The 19,002-nt window shown below is 39.2% G+C and overlaps 1 protein-coding gene across 5 annotated transcripts in view; it reads left to right on the top strand.

Moving 5' to 3' along the window:
* Positions 1-19,002, top strand: part of Fcho2 (FCH domain only 2) — a 93,172-nt gene that overhangs the window by 2,441 nt on the left and 71,729 nt on the right. For 4 of the 5 annotated variants that reach the window (XR_001780779.2, XR_873743.3, XR_001780778.2 and 1 more), the window contains exons 2-3: positions 7,740-7,831; positions 17,770-17,844. Coding sequence is in view for 2 of the 5 variants with exons in the window: in NM_172591.3 (NP_766179.2) it covers positions 7,740-7,831; positions 17,770-17,844 (167 nt within the window). In the remaining 3 variants the exon portion in view is untranslated. The remainder of the gene's footprint in view (positions 1-7,739; positions 7,832-17,769; positions 17,845-19,002) is intronic. The other variant, XM_011244652.3, reaches the window with a different exon arrangement.

The following is a 19,002-nucleotide window of genomic DNA, read 5'->3' as shown; positions in this document are numbered from 1 at the left end:
CCGGTTAGGAGTCATTCCCAGTTTGCCCCTTGTCTCGGTCCCTAGGCAACCGATCTGCTTCTACAGTTCCGTCCTTTCTGGACCCGGCTCTCTGATGACTATTTCACTTACCATAGTATTTTCAAAGGTAATCCACGAGATAATACATATTACTATTTCATTCCTTTTTATGATCAAATAATATTCCATTCCCTTTTTTACTTATCTATTCATTGGTGATGGATATTTGGTACCCATCGCAACGTCTCTTTTATTATGAGTAATATTGCAATGAACACTTTATACAAGTGTGTCAGAGCATGTGTTTTTCTTTGTAGAATGGAATTTACTGGATCACGTGTTTAACTCTATATTTGCACATGGTTAGCCAAAGGGCCAAGAAGCAGATGGAGTACTCTTTCAGTCAACTGCTAGACTGTTCCTCAGAGTGGCTACAGCATTGCACCGTGCTCTGCAGTGTCTCAGAGTAGATGTACACTCACTAACACTTGCTATCTTTTGTTACTATGAGGTGGACATGAAGTAGCAGCTTGTGCTCTTGATTTGCATTTTTCTGTGGCTAATGGTGTCAAACATTTTTTTCCCCATTTTAAGTATTTTTCTTTGGAAAACTGTAGACCCATTGTCAGTTTTAAAATTTGATTATTTTTATTGCCTTTTTGTTATTGAATCCTTTTCATAGTCTGAATAATCCTCCCAAACCTTGTGCCCTCACACTTATTTAAAGGCAGTTTCCTGGCCTTCTGATCCTCCTGTCTCTGCCTACAGACTGCTGGGAATACCGGTGTGTGTCATTTCTATTAGCCCTAACTTTTTTTTTTTTTTTTTTTTTTTTGAGATAGGGTCTATTTACATAGCCCTGGCTGTCCTGGAGCACACTGTGTAGACCAGGTTGTTTTTAACTCAGATTGCCTGCTTCTGCTTCCCAGGCACACCATGCCAGACCTTTAGATACATATACCGGTATACCTTCCCTCCCTCCTTCCCTCCCTGCAACATACAAACTTTATTTACTAAAAGTAACAGGTAAAATAAAACATGCACTTGTATTAAGAAAAGAAAACTACAAGAAAATTTGTTTTCAGTAACTTAAAAGAACCTACTTGCAGTTGTATTTAACTGAGCACTTGTTGATAAGAGTGAAAGATTTGTGTGTTTTTCAAGTATTCACTGAATACTACCTTATATACACATAAACATTAAATTTGAAAAAGATTAGATGACATTAGATGTGTGTGTGTGTTGGAAAAGGTGTCTAAAGAGAATGTGCAGTTTTGACTCCTGAGTGGTGTACTGAACCCGTCCTAGACTCTGTTGAACACCAAGGCTCCTCCACTCCTGTTCAGACATCAGATGAGGTTTTGTACCTGTTTAGAGAATTCTCTGTGTAACACGACTGCCAGAACCCATAGTGCTTGCCTATTAGGCAGGCATGGAGGGAGCAGGAAACCAGAGGAGCTCCATGACCACCTGATGGACATTGAAGCGACTTTAGTAGATGCACAGATACACGGTGTGGAGATAATGTCTCCCTCCAGAAGACTGCCTTTTTATTGACAACGTCTTTTGAAGTCCAGTTTGTAATTGGATAGCATCTTGAAGTCCAACTCCCCACTCTTCTGTCACCACTGCTTTTGTTGTCCTGAGGCTTGTGCTAGCTAACCTGATGTACTTCTGTTTTCTTAGAAGACTTCACAGTTTTAGTTCATCTGCTTCCTTCTGTCATCTATCTGAACATAATCCTGTGTGTCAAAGAAAGGGACTGCTTCCTTCTTTGCAAGTGCATGGCCCGTTTCTTTTCTTTTCTTTTCTTTTCTTTTCTTTTCTTTTCTTTTCTTTTCTTTTCTTTTCTTTTCTTTTCTTTCTCTCTCTCTCTCTCTCTCTCTCTCTTTCTTTCTTTGATTTATTTATTTATTTATTTATTTATTTATTTATTTATTTATTTATTATATGTAAGTACAATGCCCAGGAGAGGGCATCAGATCTCATTACGGATGGTTGTGAGCCACCATGTGGTTGCTGGGATTTGAACTCACGACCTTTGGAAGATTAGTTGGCGCTCCTAACTACTGAGCAATCTCTCCAGCCCCCGCCAGTTTCTTTCTTTCTTTTTCTTTTTCTTTCTTTTTTTTTTTTTTTTTTTTTGGTTTTTGGTTTTTTGAGACAGGGTTTCTCTGTGTAGCCCTGGCTGTCCTGGAACTCACTCTGTAGACCAGGCTGGCCTCGAACTCAGAAATCTGCCTGCCTCTGCCTCACAAGTGCTGGAATTAAAGGCATGTGTCACCACTGCCCGGCCCAGTTTCTTTTTTTTAAAGGGTCTTTCTTCATTGAGTTTTGGTGACACTTTTTTAAAATATCACTTCACCATGAATGTATGAATTTATTTTTGGATTTTCAATTTTATTCCATTGCCTTATTATATGTCAGTAGTTACTATACTATTTAATACAGATTTGTATAATGAGCCAGGAAGTATACAAGTCCTATGTGTTTTTTTGTTGTTGTTTTTTCAAAAAAAGATTTTGGCTATTGGGGTCCCTTTATTTCCATATGAATTTTAGGATTACTCCATACACTTTAGACTTAAGGGGAAACTTAGAACACTGTTATAAAGATTGCCTAGGGATTGATGTTCTTAGGCCAGGTGCAGATAGCAAAGCTGGTTATGACTTGTGTCTGGAAGCCTGACCCGCAGGACTTGTGTAGTAGGAAAAAGACTCCTGCACTTGCCCTGTTAGCCTTGGCTGGTAGACATCCCCTACACATCTCATAAATAAACACATGTAATTACAAAAGAAAAGCTTTCTTTTTTTGCGTGTTTTGGATATGCTAATATATATATATATATATATATATATTTTTTTTTTTTTTTGGTTTTCGAGACAAGGTTTCTCCGTATAGCCCTGGTTGTCCTGGAACTCTGTAGACCAGGCTGGCCTCGAACTCAGAAATCCACCTGCCTCTGCCTCCTGAGTGCTGGGATTAAAGGCGTGTGCCACCATGCCCTGCGATATGCTAATATTTTTAAGTTTATTAACAATTTTAAATTTTTTTCCTGTTTCAGAGTTGTTCTGTCAGTTGAACATTAAGAATAGCCTTGCTTTTGCCTATTTCAAAATACACGTTTCTGGATATTTTTGTACATATTTTTCATGCCTCTTGTTTGACTGAATTAATAGAGGAACAAGAATAATTTGAATATCTGAAATCTAATTTATGTTTCAGTCTTTACCTTCGTTTTTACTATTAGGAACAGATAGGAAAATATATTAAAAATAAGTTGAGGTTTATTTCCTAGTCTGGAATTGGGGCTCTAAGAGCATGAAAGGCTCTCAGGAGGCAACAAGGAGCAGGAGAGCTAGGAACTGTAACTAAGCAAGCAGCTTAGGAAGGGCTCATCGTCTCTGCCTTAAACATCTTACAGATTTACGTAGTTCAGGGTCATTTATGAAGTAATTCTGTAGAGTAGAGAATCGAATATTTATTCCCTCCAGATTTCACAGTGTTAAGAAAATAAAGTTTGTCAAAGTTCAAAGCATATTGTACGTGGTAAATAGATGCACGTCTACATACACACACATTTTGTTCAAAAACAAAACAAAACAAAAACTGGTCAAGGTGAGGTAACAGGAAACGTTGAAGTTTAAGTCTAACCAGACAACATATGAATGGTGTTCTCCTTAATGTCTCTAAAGACAGGCCTTTCTACTGTGGCATTTGACAGAGGAAAGCGTGACTCAGTGAGACGCAGCTGAAGCTCTTGTGAAAGCAGCACACCCTCCCTTTTCTTCATGGTTTTTCCTAAGTGAAACTGCTACCTTAAACATTCCTAATACTGCACTGTAAAGAAAAACACGCTCACGACTTCCTACAGAACAGATGTTTTGTTGCTGATAAGTCTGCTGCCCTAAAGCTTAGTGCTATTGATAGTCAGGCCGAAATATTTTTTCCTGTTAATCCACACCAGTATTCTTAATATGTAAAAAACAAATGTTAGCGCTTTAACAGATTACATAACTTTAAAAGGCTCTTGTCCAGGATTTAATTGTCTCTGATGCTGAATCTTGCTTAGAGAAAGAGCTAAGTACTAGTTTATAATACTGAGATTATCTGTAAGAACTGCACTGTAGTAATTAAAATGACTTTTTATATACACCTAGATTGTTCATCAGAAAAAACATAAAAGGAAGTCATTTCACAGATAATAATTAAAAGAAAAATAAGCATGACAGACTTATATTTAATTCTTTATGACTATTATTTTACATAGTAAACCTAATCCACATACCATACCACGTATTCCTTAGTGTATGTCACTTTGGGATAACCTGAAGGTTTGAGTTAGGTAACTTTCTCTAGATGGTGTCTCGGTCAATACATCAAAAGTTAACAAACACATGACTAGGTATTTAATCCTGAAGCCTTTCCTTTTTAATCTTACTGTTTAGCCTGTAAAAAGTCTCATTTCATTTACTGCTTCATTTCTATCATATTTTAGTCTTAAATTAAGTTGAAGCACTTGGTTATCCAGTTTGATCTGTAGTTATATGGGTAAATCTGTAGGATTAAAATGCTTTTAGAAACTCTGTATTATTCTGTCAATAGGACTTTGGGGTGTAAAACATTTTTTGTTTGTCAATTTTAAATCTGGTGTTTTAGATGAGAGATTAGTAATACATTTTGGTTTTTTTTTTTTTTTTTTCAGGTAGAAAATTTGAAACTGTATCTTTAGAAAAGTATTTGATGTGACCGGAAACACAAAGTAGAAGCTTATCTTTTATTAGTTTAAAGTTCTAAATTAGGGCTGGAGAGATAGCTCAGAGGTCTGCTCTTCCAAAGGTCCTGAGGTCACTTCCCAGTAGTCACATGGTGGCTCACAACTATCTGTAATGGGATCTGATGCCCTCTTCTGGGCTGTCTGAAGACAGCTACAGTGTACTCATATACATAAAATAAATAATAATAAAAAGTTATAAATATTGTAATTTGGTATTCTTGCTTAGAATATGATCCCATCAGATGGTGCACTACATTGAAATATGTGTATACATATGTGGACATATGTGTAGAAATATTGACTATGTACTAACACACTTGTACATTGTTTTATATCTATTGATACTCCAAAGGTACCAAAAAAGACTAAAATATAAAATCTCCTTCTTTCTTTGTCTAGTTCTTCCTAAAGGCAGTTACTTATTTCTCTTTAGCATCCAAAAGAACCTGTATATATACAAGCATACACATTCACAAAGGGAAATGTAGTAGGGTATAACTAAAAGTAGTTAGCCATATCCAGGTTGTTTTTATTAACAAACAGTATCCAGCCATAGATTCAATTAAGTTAGTTGAATTAAGTCAGCTACTGATTCTATTAAGTAAGTCATTACTTTATTAGTAGACATTCTGAAAGTATAGTTTTTGTTGTTGTTTTTAACATTCTTGGTTTTTGGTTTTTTGAGACAGGATTTCTCTGTGTAGGCCTGGCTGTCCTGGAACTTGCTCTGTAGTTGGCTTTGAACTCAGAGAGCCACCTGCCTCTGCCTCCCAAGGGCTGGGAGTAAAGGTGTGCTATCCTTAGACTTGGGGTTTGAGGTTTTGTACTTCAGCATTGTTGTCTACGGAAAGCTTTACCACTTAGTTATAACCTGTTGGTAGTCTATCAAACACGTGCCACAGCCAGTGATGGCATCCCTTGGAGTATTTAGATCCTTTGCTTTTTGTCTACTGCTTCTATTTTTATTTCTTTTATTTTTGAGGCAGTTTCTCTGTGTAGCCTTGGCTGTAGAACTTGCTTTGTAGTCCAGGCTGGCCTTGAACACAGAGATCTGTCTGCCTCTGCCTCCCCAGTACTGGCATTAAAGTTGTGTGCTACCACTGCCTAGCTTGTCTGTTGATTATAAATCTGCATGATAATATTATTTTGTTTGCTAATGGTTGACTAAAAGAATATTTTTATTTTGACAGGAAAAATGGCTTGAAAAGCAGTGTAAGTTAAAAAAACCCACAAAAATCTAAAGTTAAATAATACATTCTTAAATATATAAACCTGTTGAAGCCCACTGAAATGTTGGGCTCAAATATTTTTCTTCATAGATAAAAATGGATGTTCAAAATATAAAAGTGTTTATATGACTACAAATATAACATTTTTATTTGTTGTATGTCTGGCTAAGTACTTGATGTTTACAAGCTAAGAGTTTATTAGAAATTACTTCAGCTTGATTTGAAGTTCCTGTTTCCTGTTTTTTTGCTAAGCTGTTGAAAACTTAGATTTCCGATCCTGTGTTACTTGCTTATAGTTTTGCTTTCATATCCAACACACATATTTCATTCCTCATTTTCATTCAAGGAAATTAAAAACTTAAGCCATAAATATGGTAGTTGTTAAACTTAGATTATTGGTCTTTATTTTACAGATTAAATGGATATTTTTTTGGTATTTCCTTTGTGATGATTTGATTATATAGAACTTACAGGGTTAAATAGTACAAAGACTTTAAAGAATTCTATATTTGTATGATTCTTTTAATCTCATCAGTTGGAGATAAAACAATAGCCTGTTTCTTTTCTTAAATCTTTATTTAAGGAAATAAAAATTTTGGGGTTGAGAGATGGCTCAGCAGTTAAGAGCACTGGCTGATCTTTTTGAGGACTGAGGTTCAATTCCTAGCACCTACATGGCAGCTCTTAATTCTGTAACTCCAGTTTCAGGGTACTTGACACCCTCACACAGACATACATGCAGACAAAATACCAGTGCACATAAAATAAAAATACAGCATTTAAAAAACTTTGTGCTTTTTTTCAAGTTTATTGAAAATTTGAATAGGAATTTTACCATGTTCAAAGCTTATGTTAATAGTATGCTGTTTTGTCTCAGAAATCAGGATTTAAACTTTCCTTCCATCTATACACCCATCCATCCATCCATCCATGGCAAGGTCTCATTATAGTTCTGGCTATTCTAGTATGTAGAATAGGCTGGCCTTGAACTCACAGAGATCTTATCCATCTCCCTTTACCTTCCAGTGCTGGAATTAAAGGTGTATATCATCTTGCTGAGCTGGGATTTAGTTATTTTAAAGCAAAAACATAAATAAAAAACCCCATAAGTTAAATCAAGAATCTCTTGCTATGTATAATGGGGTTTTATAATGTATTTTAAAAGATCCATGTTATATTTCCTATTATGGTGTGTGTTAAAGTTTCAGATTAATCTCATTGATTATACACTTTTGCATGTTTATAGAATGAGTATATATAGTAAACTATAAATGTTATTAAAGGTATGGAATTGCTTTGAAAGTATGTAATCATTTAACAATTTTTTTTAAAAGATTTATTTATTTATATATGAGTACACTACAGCTGACTTCAGACACACCAGAAGAGGGCATCGGATCCCATTACAGATGGTTGTGAGCCACCATGTGGTTGCTGGGAATTGAACTCAGGACCTTTGGAAGAGCAGTCAGTGCTCTTAACCTCTGAGCTACCTCTCCAGTCCTCATTTAACAATTTTTAACTTAAAGAAAAATAGCTTACTAGAACAGGTGGATTTCTGAGTTTGAGGCCAGCCTGGTCTACAAAGTGAGTTCCAGGACAGCCAGGGCTATACAGAGAAACCCTGTCTCAAAAAACCACAAAAAAAAAAAAAGAATTATATACTAATTAATGAAGGATTATTGTATTTTCATAATTTTAATGTCTGTTTTTGTTTATCCTTTGAATTTCAGGGGGAAAAAAATAATGGCTTTGATGTACTGTACCATAATATGAAGCATGGACAGATATCAACTAAAGAACTAGCAGATTTTGTAAGAGAAAGGTATGTATTTTTATAAGCAGTTTAGGAACTTACCAATTTAAATTTAAGAATATAAATAATTGCAAAAAATTTAGTTGGATTTAAATAATCAAGGTTCATTTTTAAAAAAACATAGTATTTATTTATTTATTTATATTTTTGGTTTTCGAGACAAGGTTTCTCTGTATAGCCCTGGCTGTCCTGGAACTCACTTTGTAGACCAGGCTGGCCTCGAACTCAGAAATCCACCTGCCTCTGCCTCCCGAGTGCTGGGATTAAAGGCATGTGCCACCACGCCCGGCTAACATAGTATATTTTAAAGCAGTGTTTTACAAACTTTTATCATCTTTTTTTGATAAAATGGTTCATAGTGGCATTGTTGAAGCCCTGGTTTGCAAATGACTGCTTTATAATATCTGTACACTTTGCTTTGAATGTATTAGCAAAATAATATAATGAAACAAGAATTTCAGAAGATGAAACATTTGCCATTTATTTTTATTTTTAATTTATTTATTTTTGTTGTTGTTGTTGCTTGTTTTTGCCCAGCCTGGGTTTCTCTGTGTAGCCCTTGCTATCCTGGAACTTGCTCTGTAGACCAGGCTGGTCTCAAACTCATCTTCCTGTCCCTGCCTCCCGAGACCTGGGATTGCAGGTGTGTGTGACCACCCAGCACACTGCCAGTTTTTAATCAAATATGCTAAAATAATTTGAAAAGATTCTCCCAAACTCAGTTTAGTTGTGCATTATAATTTTTATTGAAAAAGTCTTATAGTTTTGAATGCTATAAATTTTATAAAGTGTGATTTTCTTTAAATTTTTATAATATAATCGTCAATTTAGAAATTTCTAGAAGTCAATATAATTTGACAGTGACAAGGCTGCTTTTGTATTTGGATTCTCTATGCCCCCCCCTTATTTATTTATTTATTTAGTGACAAGGTCTCATTTTGTAGCTCTGGCTAGTCCAGATCTCACTCTGCAGACCAGGCTGGCCTGGAACTTAGTTCTGTTTTCTCAGCCTTCCCAGTGCTGGAATTTAAGGCCTGTGCCACACTGTGCATCCACCCCTGACCCCAATAACCAAAGTCGGATTTAGCTCAGGCTAGCCAGCCTTGAATTCTCTACACTGCCAAAGATGACCTTGATTTCTCTGCCTCAGCCATCTCAGTGCTGGGTGTTTGCCACACCTGCTCATTGATGCTACTTCTTAGAGCTGTTTTGTGACTAGCTCTACTTCATTGTGTATTTGTTGTTGTTTTGTTGTATGAACACATTAAGAAATCTTTGTTAAAGGGACTTTTGGCCTTTAAATATGTCTCATTTGTTCATATTTTCTTTGAATAACATAGCTGTCTCATGTTTTCTTAGTACCAAGTATTTGCTTGCATTCTGAGGATATGGTTGCAGATATATATCTTTTTTTGTGAGCTTATAGGAAGGGAGATATACACGATATATAGGAATTGGGACACAAATGATTTTACATGGGACTAGTTCCTCTGGGTTCCACCTTTCACTTGGAGAGGGAGTCTCAGATACTTGGAGCCCTGGGTAAAGGCTGCCCTTCCTGGCTTCTGCATCAGTGTCAGCATAAGCAGGAATAAAGGAAGGAGGCACACTATCTCTGACATTTCCTGAACTTTCCTCTACCCAGCATGTACTTCACTATCACTCTCTGCCTTGAAGTCTCTCTTTATGTCAGGCTCAGGGAGTCTGGTAATTGTAGGGTGATTTCTTCTTTTTGTTTTTGTTTTTGTTTTTTGTTTTTGTTTTTGTTTTTCTGAGTCAGGGTTCTCTGTGTAGGCCTGGCTGCCCTGGAACTTGCTTTGTAGACCAGGCTGGACTCAGAATCACAGAGATCCACCTGCCTCTGCCTCCCAAGTGCTGGGATTAAAGGTGCATGCCTCCGTTCTTAGTGGAATGGAAATACTCAATGATGGGGATTTTATTTTATTTATTTAGTGTGCTCTGGTTCCCATGTTTATTTGATCATTTGGCCCTCAATAAAGGATGAATCTGCAATTTAATTATCTTGATTGTTTATATTTTTGCCTGAATGTCAGCATTTGCTATTAACTGGTTTATCTTCATTGATTCTTGTTCTAGAACTCATTCTCTGTGTTAGAGGGGCTTTTTTGTTTCTTTGTTTCTATTTTTGTTTTTTTGAGCTACAGAACAGCATGTTGGTTTCTTGTTTAAATTATTTCATAGGTTTTCCGTTTCTGTTAAGATAAACCTGCATTGTCTTAGCTCCCACCTGGTTCCTTCTTATTTCCACCCTGAAATACCAGTCGTGACTAGGCGTCCTTCACTGAAGGCATTGTAGTTGCTTGTTCTCTCTACATTAGCTAATGCTTCTTTGTATTTCAGAATTTTGCGGTCTACTCACTTGCCCTGCCCTTCCTGGTCTCTCTGACTAGGCTTTAAATCACCTATCGTGATCTCTTCTAGTGTTGTAATATTTTTTAATTCCTCATTTGAGTTTGTTTCTGTGGTTTTGTTGTACTTAAGAGACAGTGTCCTATTGTACCTCAGCACTTAGTGTGTTACTGTCTGATATGAGTGCTGTTTTACTCTCTCTTTTTTTAAAGATTTATTTATTATTATATGTAAGTACACTGTAGCTGTCTTCAGACACTCCAGAAGAGGGAGTCAGATCTTGTTACGGATGGTTGTGAGCCACCATGTGGTTGCTGGGATTTGAACTCTGGACCTTTGGAAGAGCAGTCGGGTGCTCTTACCCACTGAGCCATCTCACCAGCCCCCTGTTTTACTCTCTTATTCACCGAGTAAAGCTCTCAGTGGCACAGTTAGTTAGTTTGTTGTGTCATCTGTTTTGTTTTGTTTTGTTTTTTCTGGTCTATCTTCTGCACTTCTTCTCCAGTAGAGCTATAATTTGCCAGTCTCAGTATTATCTTAGTTTGTTTTCCTGGTTTTCTTCTTCTTTGTTGTCTGCTTTTGGGCCTTTCTGAAAGTCTGTTTTCTGCCGTTGGTTTAGAAGTAATGCCTGCACTATACTTTTTAGTTTGTGATTATTCTAGGTCTTAGAATACAAGTTCCTTGTCCTATTAATATTGACTGTTGCTTGTTACTTTTACTGTTTCCTGAAGATGTGCAGACCTCAGAACATCACTTCCTCCTGGCTTGTTTGGAGGTCAGAGGACACCTTGCAGGACTGGCTGTCCTTCTACATCCTGTAGGTTTGAGAGATCACACTCTGTTTGCGTTGGTGGCGAGGCCATTACTCACTAAGCCATCTTAACAGCCCCTTTCTTAAAAAAATTTTTTTTTCTTGAGTCCATGTCTTGGCATATAAACTCTGTCCTGGTCCTCACTCTGTGACCTAGGCTGGCTTTGAGCTCATATCATCCTTCCCATGGTGTTAGGATTGCAGACATTTGCTACCACTCCTACCCAGTTTTTCACTTTTCAAAAACTTCACTGTGTGTCTTAAGCGCTTTCTATTCCTGCACAAACATCACAACCAAGAAGCAGTTGGGGAGGAAGCTTACACTTCTACATTGCTGTTCATCACCAAGGAAGTCAGGACTGGAACTCAGGCAGGTCAGGAAGCAGGAGCTGATGCAGAGGCCATGGAGGGATGTTCTTTACTGGCTTGCTTCCCCTGGCCTGCTCACCTTGCTTTCTTATAGAACCCAAGACCACTAGCCCAGAGATGGTACCACCCACAAGCGCCCCCCCCCCCCATCCCTAATTGAGAAATGCCTTACAGCTGGATCTCATGGAGCTCCTTTTCCTGTGATAACTCCAGCTTGTGTCAGGTTGACACAAAAACCAGCCAGTACAATTGACCCCTTGTCAACTTGACACACAAACACATCACTATTAAGCCTCAACCCTTACTTTTTTATTTATCCCCAAGATCTAAATAACTCTAAAAGTCCCACAGTCTTTGCAAATTCTTACATATTAAAATTTCAGTCCTTTTAAAATATCCAATCTCGGGCTGGTGAGATGGCTCAGTGGGTAAGAGTACCCGACTGCTCTTCCAAAGGTCCGGAGTTCAAATCCCAGCAACCACTTGGTGGCTCACAACCATCCGTAACGAGATCTGATGCCCTCTTCTGGTGTGTTTAAAAAAAAAAATCCAATCTCTTTTAAAATTCAAAGTCTTTTTAAAATTAAAAATCTCTTAACTGTGTGCTCCACTAAAATACCTTCTTCCTTCAAGAGGGAAAAATATCAGGGCACAGTCACAATCAAAAGAAAAGTCAGACTCCAGCTGTCTAATGTCTAGGATCCAACTCATGGTCTTTTGGGCTCCCCCAAGGGTGTGGGTCACTTCTCCAGCTCTGCCCTTTGTAGCACACAGCTTGTCTTCTAGGCTCCAGCTACCTATATTCCACTGCTGCTGATGGTTTTGATGGTCATTTCATAGTACTAGCAGTTCTAAAACATTGCTGTCTTCCTCTGTAACTAGGCTTCACCAGTAGCCTCTCACAGGCTCTCTTCATGGTGCCTCAACTCCTTTGCATGACCCCTTTAGTCCTGGCAATCAATTGCAACTGAGGCTGCACTTTAATGACCTTCTGTGGCTTCTCACAGTGCCGAGCCTCAGCTGTTCTTCATGGCCCCTTCATACCTTCAAAACCAGTACTACCTGGGTGACTCTTACACATTACCAAGTCCAGCCACAGCACAAGGTACAATCTTGGCTATCTCTGGAACACAGCCTCGGTGCTCCCAGAAGACACATCGCAGAAGATCTCACCTCAGTGATACTGGTCTCTCTCTCTCTCTCTCTCTCTTTCTCTCTCTCTCTCTCTCTCTCTCTCTTTTATTTTGTTTTTGTTTTTGTTTTTTTTAAAGACAGGGTTTCTCTGTGTAGTCCTGGCTGTCCTGGAACTCACTTTGTAGACCAGGCTGGCCTTGAACTCAGAAATCCTCCTGCCTCTGCCTCCCAAGTGCTGGGATTAAAGGCATGCGCCACCATGCCCAGCTATACTGGTCTCTTCTTTTTTTTTAAAGATTTATTTATTTATTATATGTAAGTACACTGTAGCTGTCTTCAGACGCACCAGAAGAGGGCATCAGATCTCTGTTACAGGTGGTTGTGAGCCACCATGTGGTTGCTGGGATTTGAACTTTGGACCTTTGGAAGAGCAGTCAGGTGCTCTTACCCCCTGAGCCATCTCACCAGCCCCCACTGGTCTCTTCTTAATCACCACTAATTTCTTAGCTCCAGCTAACCAGCATCAATAGTCCCAGTAATGCAAAGTTTTTGCTTTATTGGTTCTGATATATTGTTAAACACAGCTGATTCTTCAGCCCCAGCTAACCATAACCACAGAATCTTCACAATCAAAACATGGTCCTGATAACAGTCTTTAATATTCCCTCTGAAATTTCACAAGCCAGGCCTCCATCATCTGCACTGTTCTCAACATTATCTTCCAGGCTCCTGTACAGCATCCCACAGAGCTCTTAACACTGAATGGATCTTCTAGCCCAAAGTTCCAAAGTCTTTCCCCAAACATGGTCAGGTTGTCATAGGAATACCCCACTCCTGGTACCAATTTGTCATTTTTGTTGTGCTTTTTTTTTTTAACTATTTTAAAAATGATTTAATGTTTATGGGTGTTTTGTCTGCATGTACATCTGTATCACATGCATACTGGTGCCTGAGGAGGCTCTAGAAGGGTGCATTGCATCCCCTGGCATTGTAATTACAGATAGCTGTAAACTGTAAGCTATCTGGGTGTTGGGAATCAAACCTGGGCCCTAGAAGGGCAGCAAGTTATTACTTTTTAAAATTTATTTATTCCTTTCTCATATATTACATCCAAACCTGTTTTCCCTCCCTTTATACCTCCTATTCCCTCTGCCCACAAACTCCCCTCTCCCCCAGATCCACTCCTCCTCTGTTTCCCTTCAAAAAAGAACAATCCTTCTAGGATATCAGCTGAAAAAGGCAGAACAAGTTACAGTAAGACTAGACACAGACCCTCATATCAAGGCTGGATGAGACAACCCAGCAGGAAGAAAGGATCCCAAGAGTCGATACAACAGTCAGAGGCAATCCCCCACTCCCACTGTCAGGAGTCCCACAAGAACTAAGCTGTACAACCATACAACATATGCAGAGGATCCAGCTCAGACCTACACATGCTCTGTGATTGTCATTTCAGTGTCTGTGAGCCCTGCTTAGTGGATTCTGTGGGTTTAACACAGCCCACAGGGTCCTCAACCCTTCTTCTCTGACTCCTACAATCCTTTCTCCCCTCTTCCACGAAGTTCCCCAATTCTGCCTAATATCTGCAGTCAGTACTCTTAACCTGTGAAGTGCCTCTCTGGTTCCTTTACCTTTTCTGGTTGGTTGGTTTTTGGATTTTTTTTCAGACATGCTCTCACTATCTGGCCCTAGCTGTTCTGGAGCTCAGTATGTAGACCAGGTTGGCCTCTGCCGCAAATATCTGGCTGCCTCTGCATTCCCAGGCTGGAATTAAAGATGGTTTGCCTCCATACCTGGCTCTTTCATTTAACTTTTTTTTTTTTTTTTTAATGGATTTTCAAGACAGGGTTTCTCTGAGTAGCAGAGCTCTGTGACCACATGACTTCCAAATTACAGAGATCCTCCTGCCTCTACATCCTGAGTGCCAGGATTAAAGGCTTGTGCTGCCACAACCAGCCCTAACTTCTTAAACAGCCAACATTAGATTAACAGATGTTACATTTCCTTCTTTAACAGTGAGGTCACCTGAGCATTCCTCAACTCTTTCTAAGTTTTGTTTATGACTCTATTTTACTTAAAATTTTTAGCTGCCTTTTCTAGATGCTCTGAAGGAAAAAGCTGCCTGATATACCTATCTGATGGCTTCTTGGGACACCCTTACAGATGGTTGATGTCAAATGGCCTATTCCTAGTTTGTAGGTATTTCAGGGTCTTTTTTTTTAATGACTTTTTAAAAAAAATTATTTATTTTATGTACACTGTAGCTGTCTTCAGACACACCAGAAGAGGACATCAGATCCCATTACATGGTTGTGAGCTACCATGTGGTTGCTGGGAATTGAACTCAGCGCCTCTGGAAGAACAGTCAGTTCTCTTAACCACTGAACCATCTCTTTAGCCCCCTTTCTTTTTTATAGTTACTATTTTTATGTGTATGGGTGTTTTGCCTGCATGTGTATGTACCGTGCATGTACAGTGGTCATGGAGGCCAAAGGAGGTCAGCAGATCCTAGAACTGGAGTTAGAGATGGTTGTGAGCCATTGCATTATGTGGGTGCTTGGATTATAGTCAGCTCCTCCGGAAGAGCAGCAGTGCTCTTTCCTGCTGAGCTGTCTCCTCAGCCCTGTGTTTTTCTAGTTAAACTTCATCAGTAAGATACTAATATTTTACCCAAAGATCAAAAAACTTGCTGGGTGGTGGTGGCACACACCTCTGTGCGTGTGTGCACATGGGTGCTTTTGTTGGTTATGTTTTTCAACACAGGGTTTCTTGTATAGCCTTGACTGTCGTGGAACTTGATCTGTAGATCAGACTGGCCTCAAACTCACTAGAGAGCTGCCTGTTTCTGCCAGCTGAGGACTGGAATTCAAGGCAGGAGCCACCATGGCCCAGCTGTCACCGCCTTTAATCCCAGTACTGAAGAGGCAGAGGGATCTGTGAATTCGGGGCCACTCTAGTCTATAGAGTTGGATCCCAGAAAGAACAGCCAGGGCTACAAGAAAAATCCTGTCTCGAAAACCAAAAGAAAAAAAAAGATGCTAATATTTATTTCTGTATTTACTTTTAAAAGATGATCAAAGTACTACTCATAGCATTATTTAAAAATATAGACAAAATCAAAACACAAAAAATTTTTGTTGTGATTGTCTGTTTGTGGTATTGTCTGCTGTGTTTCCCAAGCTGACTTTAATTTATGATCTGGCTTGGCCTACTGAATAGATAAGATTATAGGTATTTGCTCTCATCTGTGGCATATAAATGAGTAAATGAGCAGAGGAAAATCACAGGGCTACCAGTGAGGGCTTGTTTCTGTCAGTACTTTCTGGGCAGGGGTGTGTGTGTGTGTGACTAGGAAGTATTTGAAGACAAGTATGGAAATTTGGAGTTGAGGTGATGCGGATGCCTAAGTATGGTTAGGTTGGGAGAGTTGGACGTTAGTGCAAGAGCAGTGTGGAACCCATCAAAATAAATGGACAGGGATGGCTATAGACTATTTCACTATTAAGGTTAGTGCACAGTTGAAAAGGGCTAGAGGAATTACAGAACAGGTAAAGAGTAGCACTTAGAGGTTATATATATCGGGCAATTTGTGTGTCCCCCCCACCAATATTTATTTTATATGTAACACTGCTAATTGTTTTTTTTTTTTTAATTTTTAATTTTACTTTTTTTAGCCTAAAATCTTCATGTTGTTAGTAGTTAGATAAATGTTTTCTAGTGTAGTGTTTTAGATCTATTTGCAAAATAAATTAAACTCTGAAGCTCAGGACATCATAGTTGCTGGTGAATCATTTAGTTTTATGCAAATGTTTGTCATAAGGCTCATTATTTTGGGCAGTGGTGGCCTTTAATTACAGCATGATTCTGAGTTTGAGGCCAGCCTGGTCTACAGAGTGAGTTCCGGGACAGCCAGAGCTGTACAGAGAAACCCTGTCTCAAAAAAACCAAAAAAAAAAAAAAGAAACCCCAAAAACCAAAAACCAAAAACCAAAACCAAAACAAACCCTCATTATTTCAAAATTGTTTTAATTACATCTTTATTTTATGTGCACAGGCGTGTCCATGTGCCAGGTTGGGGGTTAGAGGACATCTTGTGGGGTTTAATTTTCTCCTTCTCCCATGTGAGTTCCAGGGATTAAATTCAGCTTGTCAGGCTTGGTGGCCATCTTCCCAGTCCAGGTTCATTATCGTAACTACACCTCACCGTGGTGGACAGCAGTAAAGTTGCCGACTACACTGAGTACCTATCCACAGCTCCGCCTGGGATCATTAGACTTAATGTATACTGGCCTTACATTTGTGATTGTCCTGCTTCAGCGTCCCCAGTGCCGGGATTATAGATGTGTCACCATGCTTAGCCTTACTGGTTTTGTTGTTGCAGTAATCATTTTATTAGTTGTTATTGTTAATTTCTTGGCGTGCCTAACTTAAAAATTAAAATTATATCATAGACATGCATAGGGCAAGAATATTTATTGTACATGTAAATTTATTATTCATACTTGCCATTGTTATGAGAAAATAATTGAGAAAACTATAGGAAAGGATTTATTTGGCTCCCAGTTTCAAAAGTGTTTACCCATGATCATTCACTTATGTTACCCTGACCCTGAGGCAAGGGCAGCCAGCAGCAGTTAGAGGATCTGGTAGGAGCTGCTTACCTAACATCACCAGGAAGTTCGGAGCACATAAGGAGAAGCTCAGAGCACGGTAAGGAGGCTGGGGTTGAGCTTTGTCTGCCCAGGCTACAGAATTCCTCCAGTATGTCTCCAGATTATAAATCCACCAAAGGATTAATCCATTATTCAGGGCAGAGGCCTCATGACCTCCTGCATTCTCAGTGATTGGGTTAACCAGCCGGAGACCAAACCTTTAACATAGGAACTTTTGGGGACACTAGGTATCCAAACCACTAGGATAGCCCTTAACACTGTCCAAGGTTTTAGACATCCACTGGGGTCCCCTGCTGGCTTTTTAACATGCAGCATGCTCTCATTTTTGTTTTTTTTTTTTGTTTTGTTGTTTTTTAATTTTTTGAGACAGGGTTTCTCTGTGTAGCCCTGGCTGTCCTGGAACTCACTCTGTAGACCAGGCTGGCCTCCAACTCAGAAATCCACCTGCCTCTGCCTCCCAAGTGCTGGGATTAAAGGCGTGCGCCACCACTGTCTGGCTTTCATTTTTGCATTTTTAATTAAAGTTTTGTAACTTTGTTATGTTTGGATCACTAAACAATAGATAATATAACAGCAATTTAATTTAACAGAGCTACAATAGAAGAGGCATACTCCAGATCAATGACAAAACTAGCGAAATCTGCAAGCAATTATTCACAACTTGGGTGAGTTAATTTCTGGCTGTTTTTGAAAATTTATTAAGGCAAAGTTCTTGAGACTATTGGGTTTCTGCTAAACATCTGAGAGTTTGTAAATAAAATGATATTCAGTGATATATATCACTTAGTGCTAATACAGTTTCAAAGTGTGTTAAAGTGGAAACTAAAGGGTTCCTTGGAAAGCCAGTTCTGTCGGATGGTGTTTTGCTGGGGCAAACACATAAAGGAGTGTTTTCTTGAAGTGGACACGATTGGAAGGATGTTTTGCTAAAGCAGACAAGTGAAGGGACATTGAGCTGAGGCGGACACAGGTGAAAGGATGTCTCACTAAGGCGGATTCCTGAAGGAGTGTTTGGCTGAAGCAGACCCAGGTAAAAAGATGTTTGGCTGAAGCAGACATGTGAAAGGATGAATGATGAAGGAGTCTTCGCTAATGACACACAAGTATTGATCCACTTTGCATTGCGCAGTTGAGCTCCATTTGTCAAGACTCCATAGAGAAAAATGCACCAAAAAAACTTCTGGTGGTGTTCTGGCAGCTTTTTGCCACTTCTGAGGGAGGACTCAGGCCAATTGGCAGAGTGATATCAGCTGGTACAGACTCATTCTGAGGCAAGACCCATGGAAGACATGTGATGTTTGAAGGGAGTGTAAATAGGTCTCAGTGGACTGTGAGAGAGGCTTGCTTGTAGAGCTAGCTTTGCAGCAACACTTCTTGGTCTTAGCTGATTTGCTTTGTTGAGGGAGACACAACTAATAACTTCTCCCGGTGTCTGTCCCTGGTGGTCCTGGTCCCTCCTGCTGACTTGTGCTGATTCAGCTGAGGCCTGGCTGTCTCTGCTGGTATATTCATGAAGTATTTGCCAGTGGATCGAGCTGCCACTGCTGAATCCTGTGAACTGAGCTATTGATTTCCTGACAATGCAAATGGGATTTGCTCCAAAGAACAATTTCTAAACAGGTCCACTTCCCCCAAATCTTTTTTTTTGTTTGTTTGTTTTTTGTTTTTCAAGACAGGGTTTCTCTGTATAGCCTTGTCCGTCCTGGAACTCACTTTGTAGACCAGGCTGGCCTCGAACTCAGAAATCCCCCTGCCTCTGCCTCCCGAGTGCTGGGATTAATGGCGTGTGCCACCACGCCTGGCCACTTCCCCCAAATCTTAAT

The sequence above is a fragment of the Mus musculus genome, chromosome 13 (assembly GCF_000001635.26).
Source record: "Mus musculus strain C57BL/6J chromosome 13, GRCm38.p6 C57BL/6J".
Taxonomy (NCBI): domain Eukaryota; kingdom Metazoa; phylum Chordata; class Mammalia; order Rodentia; family Muridae; genus Mus; species Mus musculus.
The sequence above is the reverse complement of the archived record's forward strand: the minus strand, read 5'-3'. Positions and strand labels throughout refer to the sequence as shown.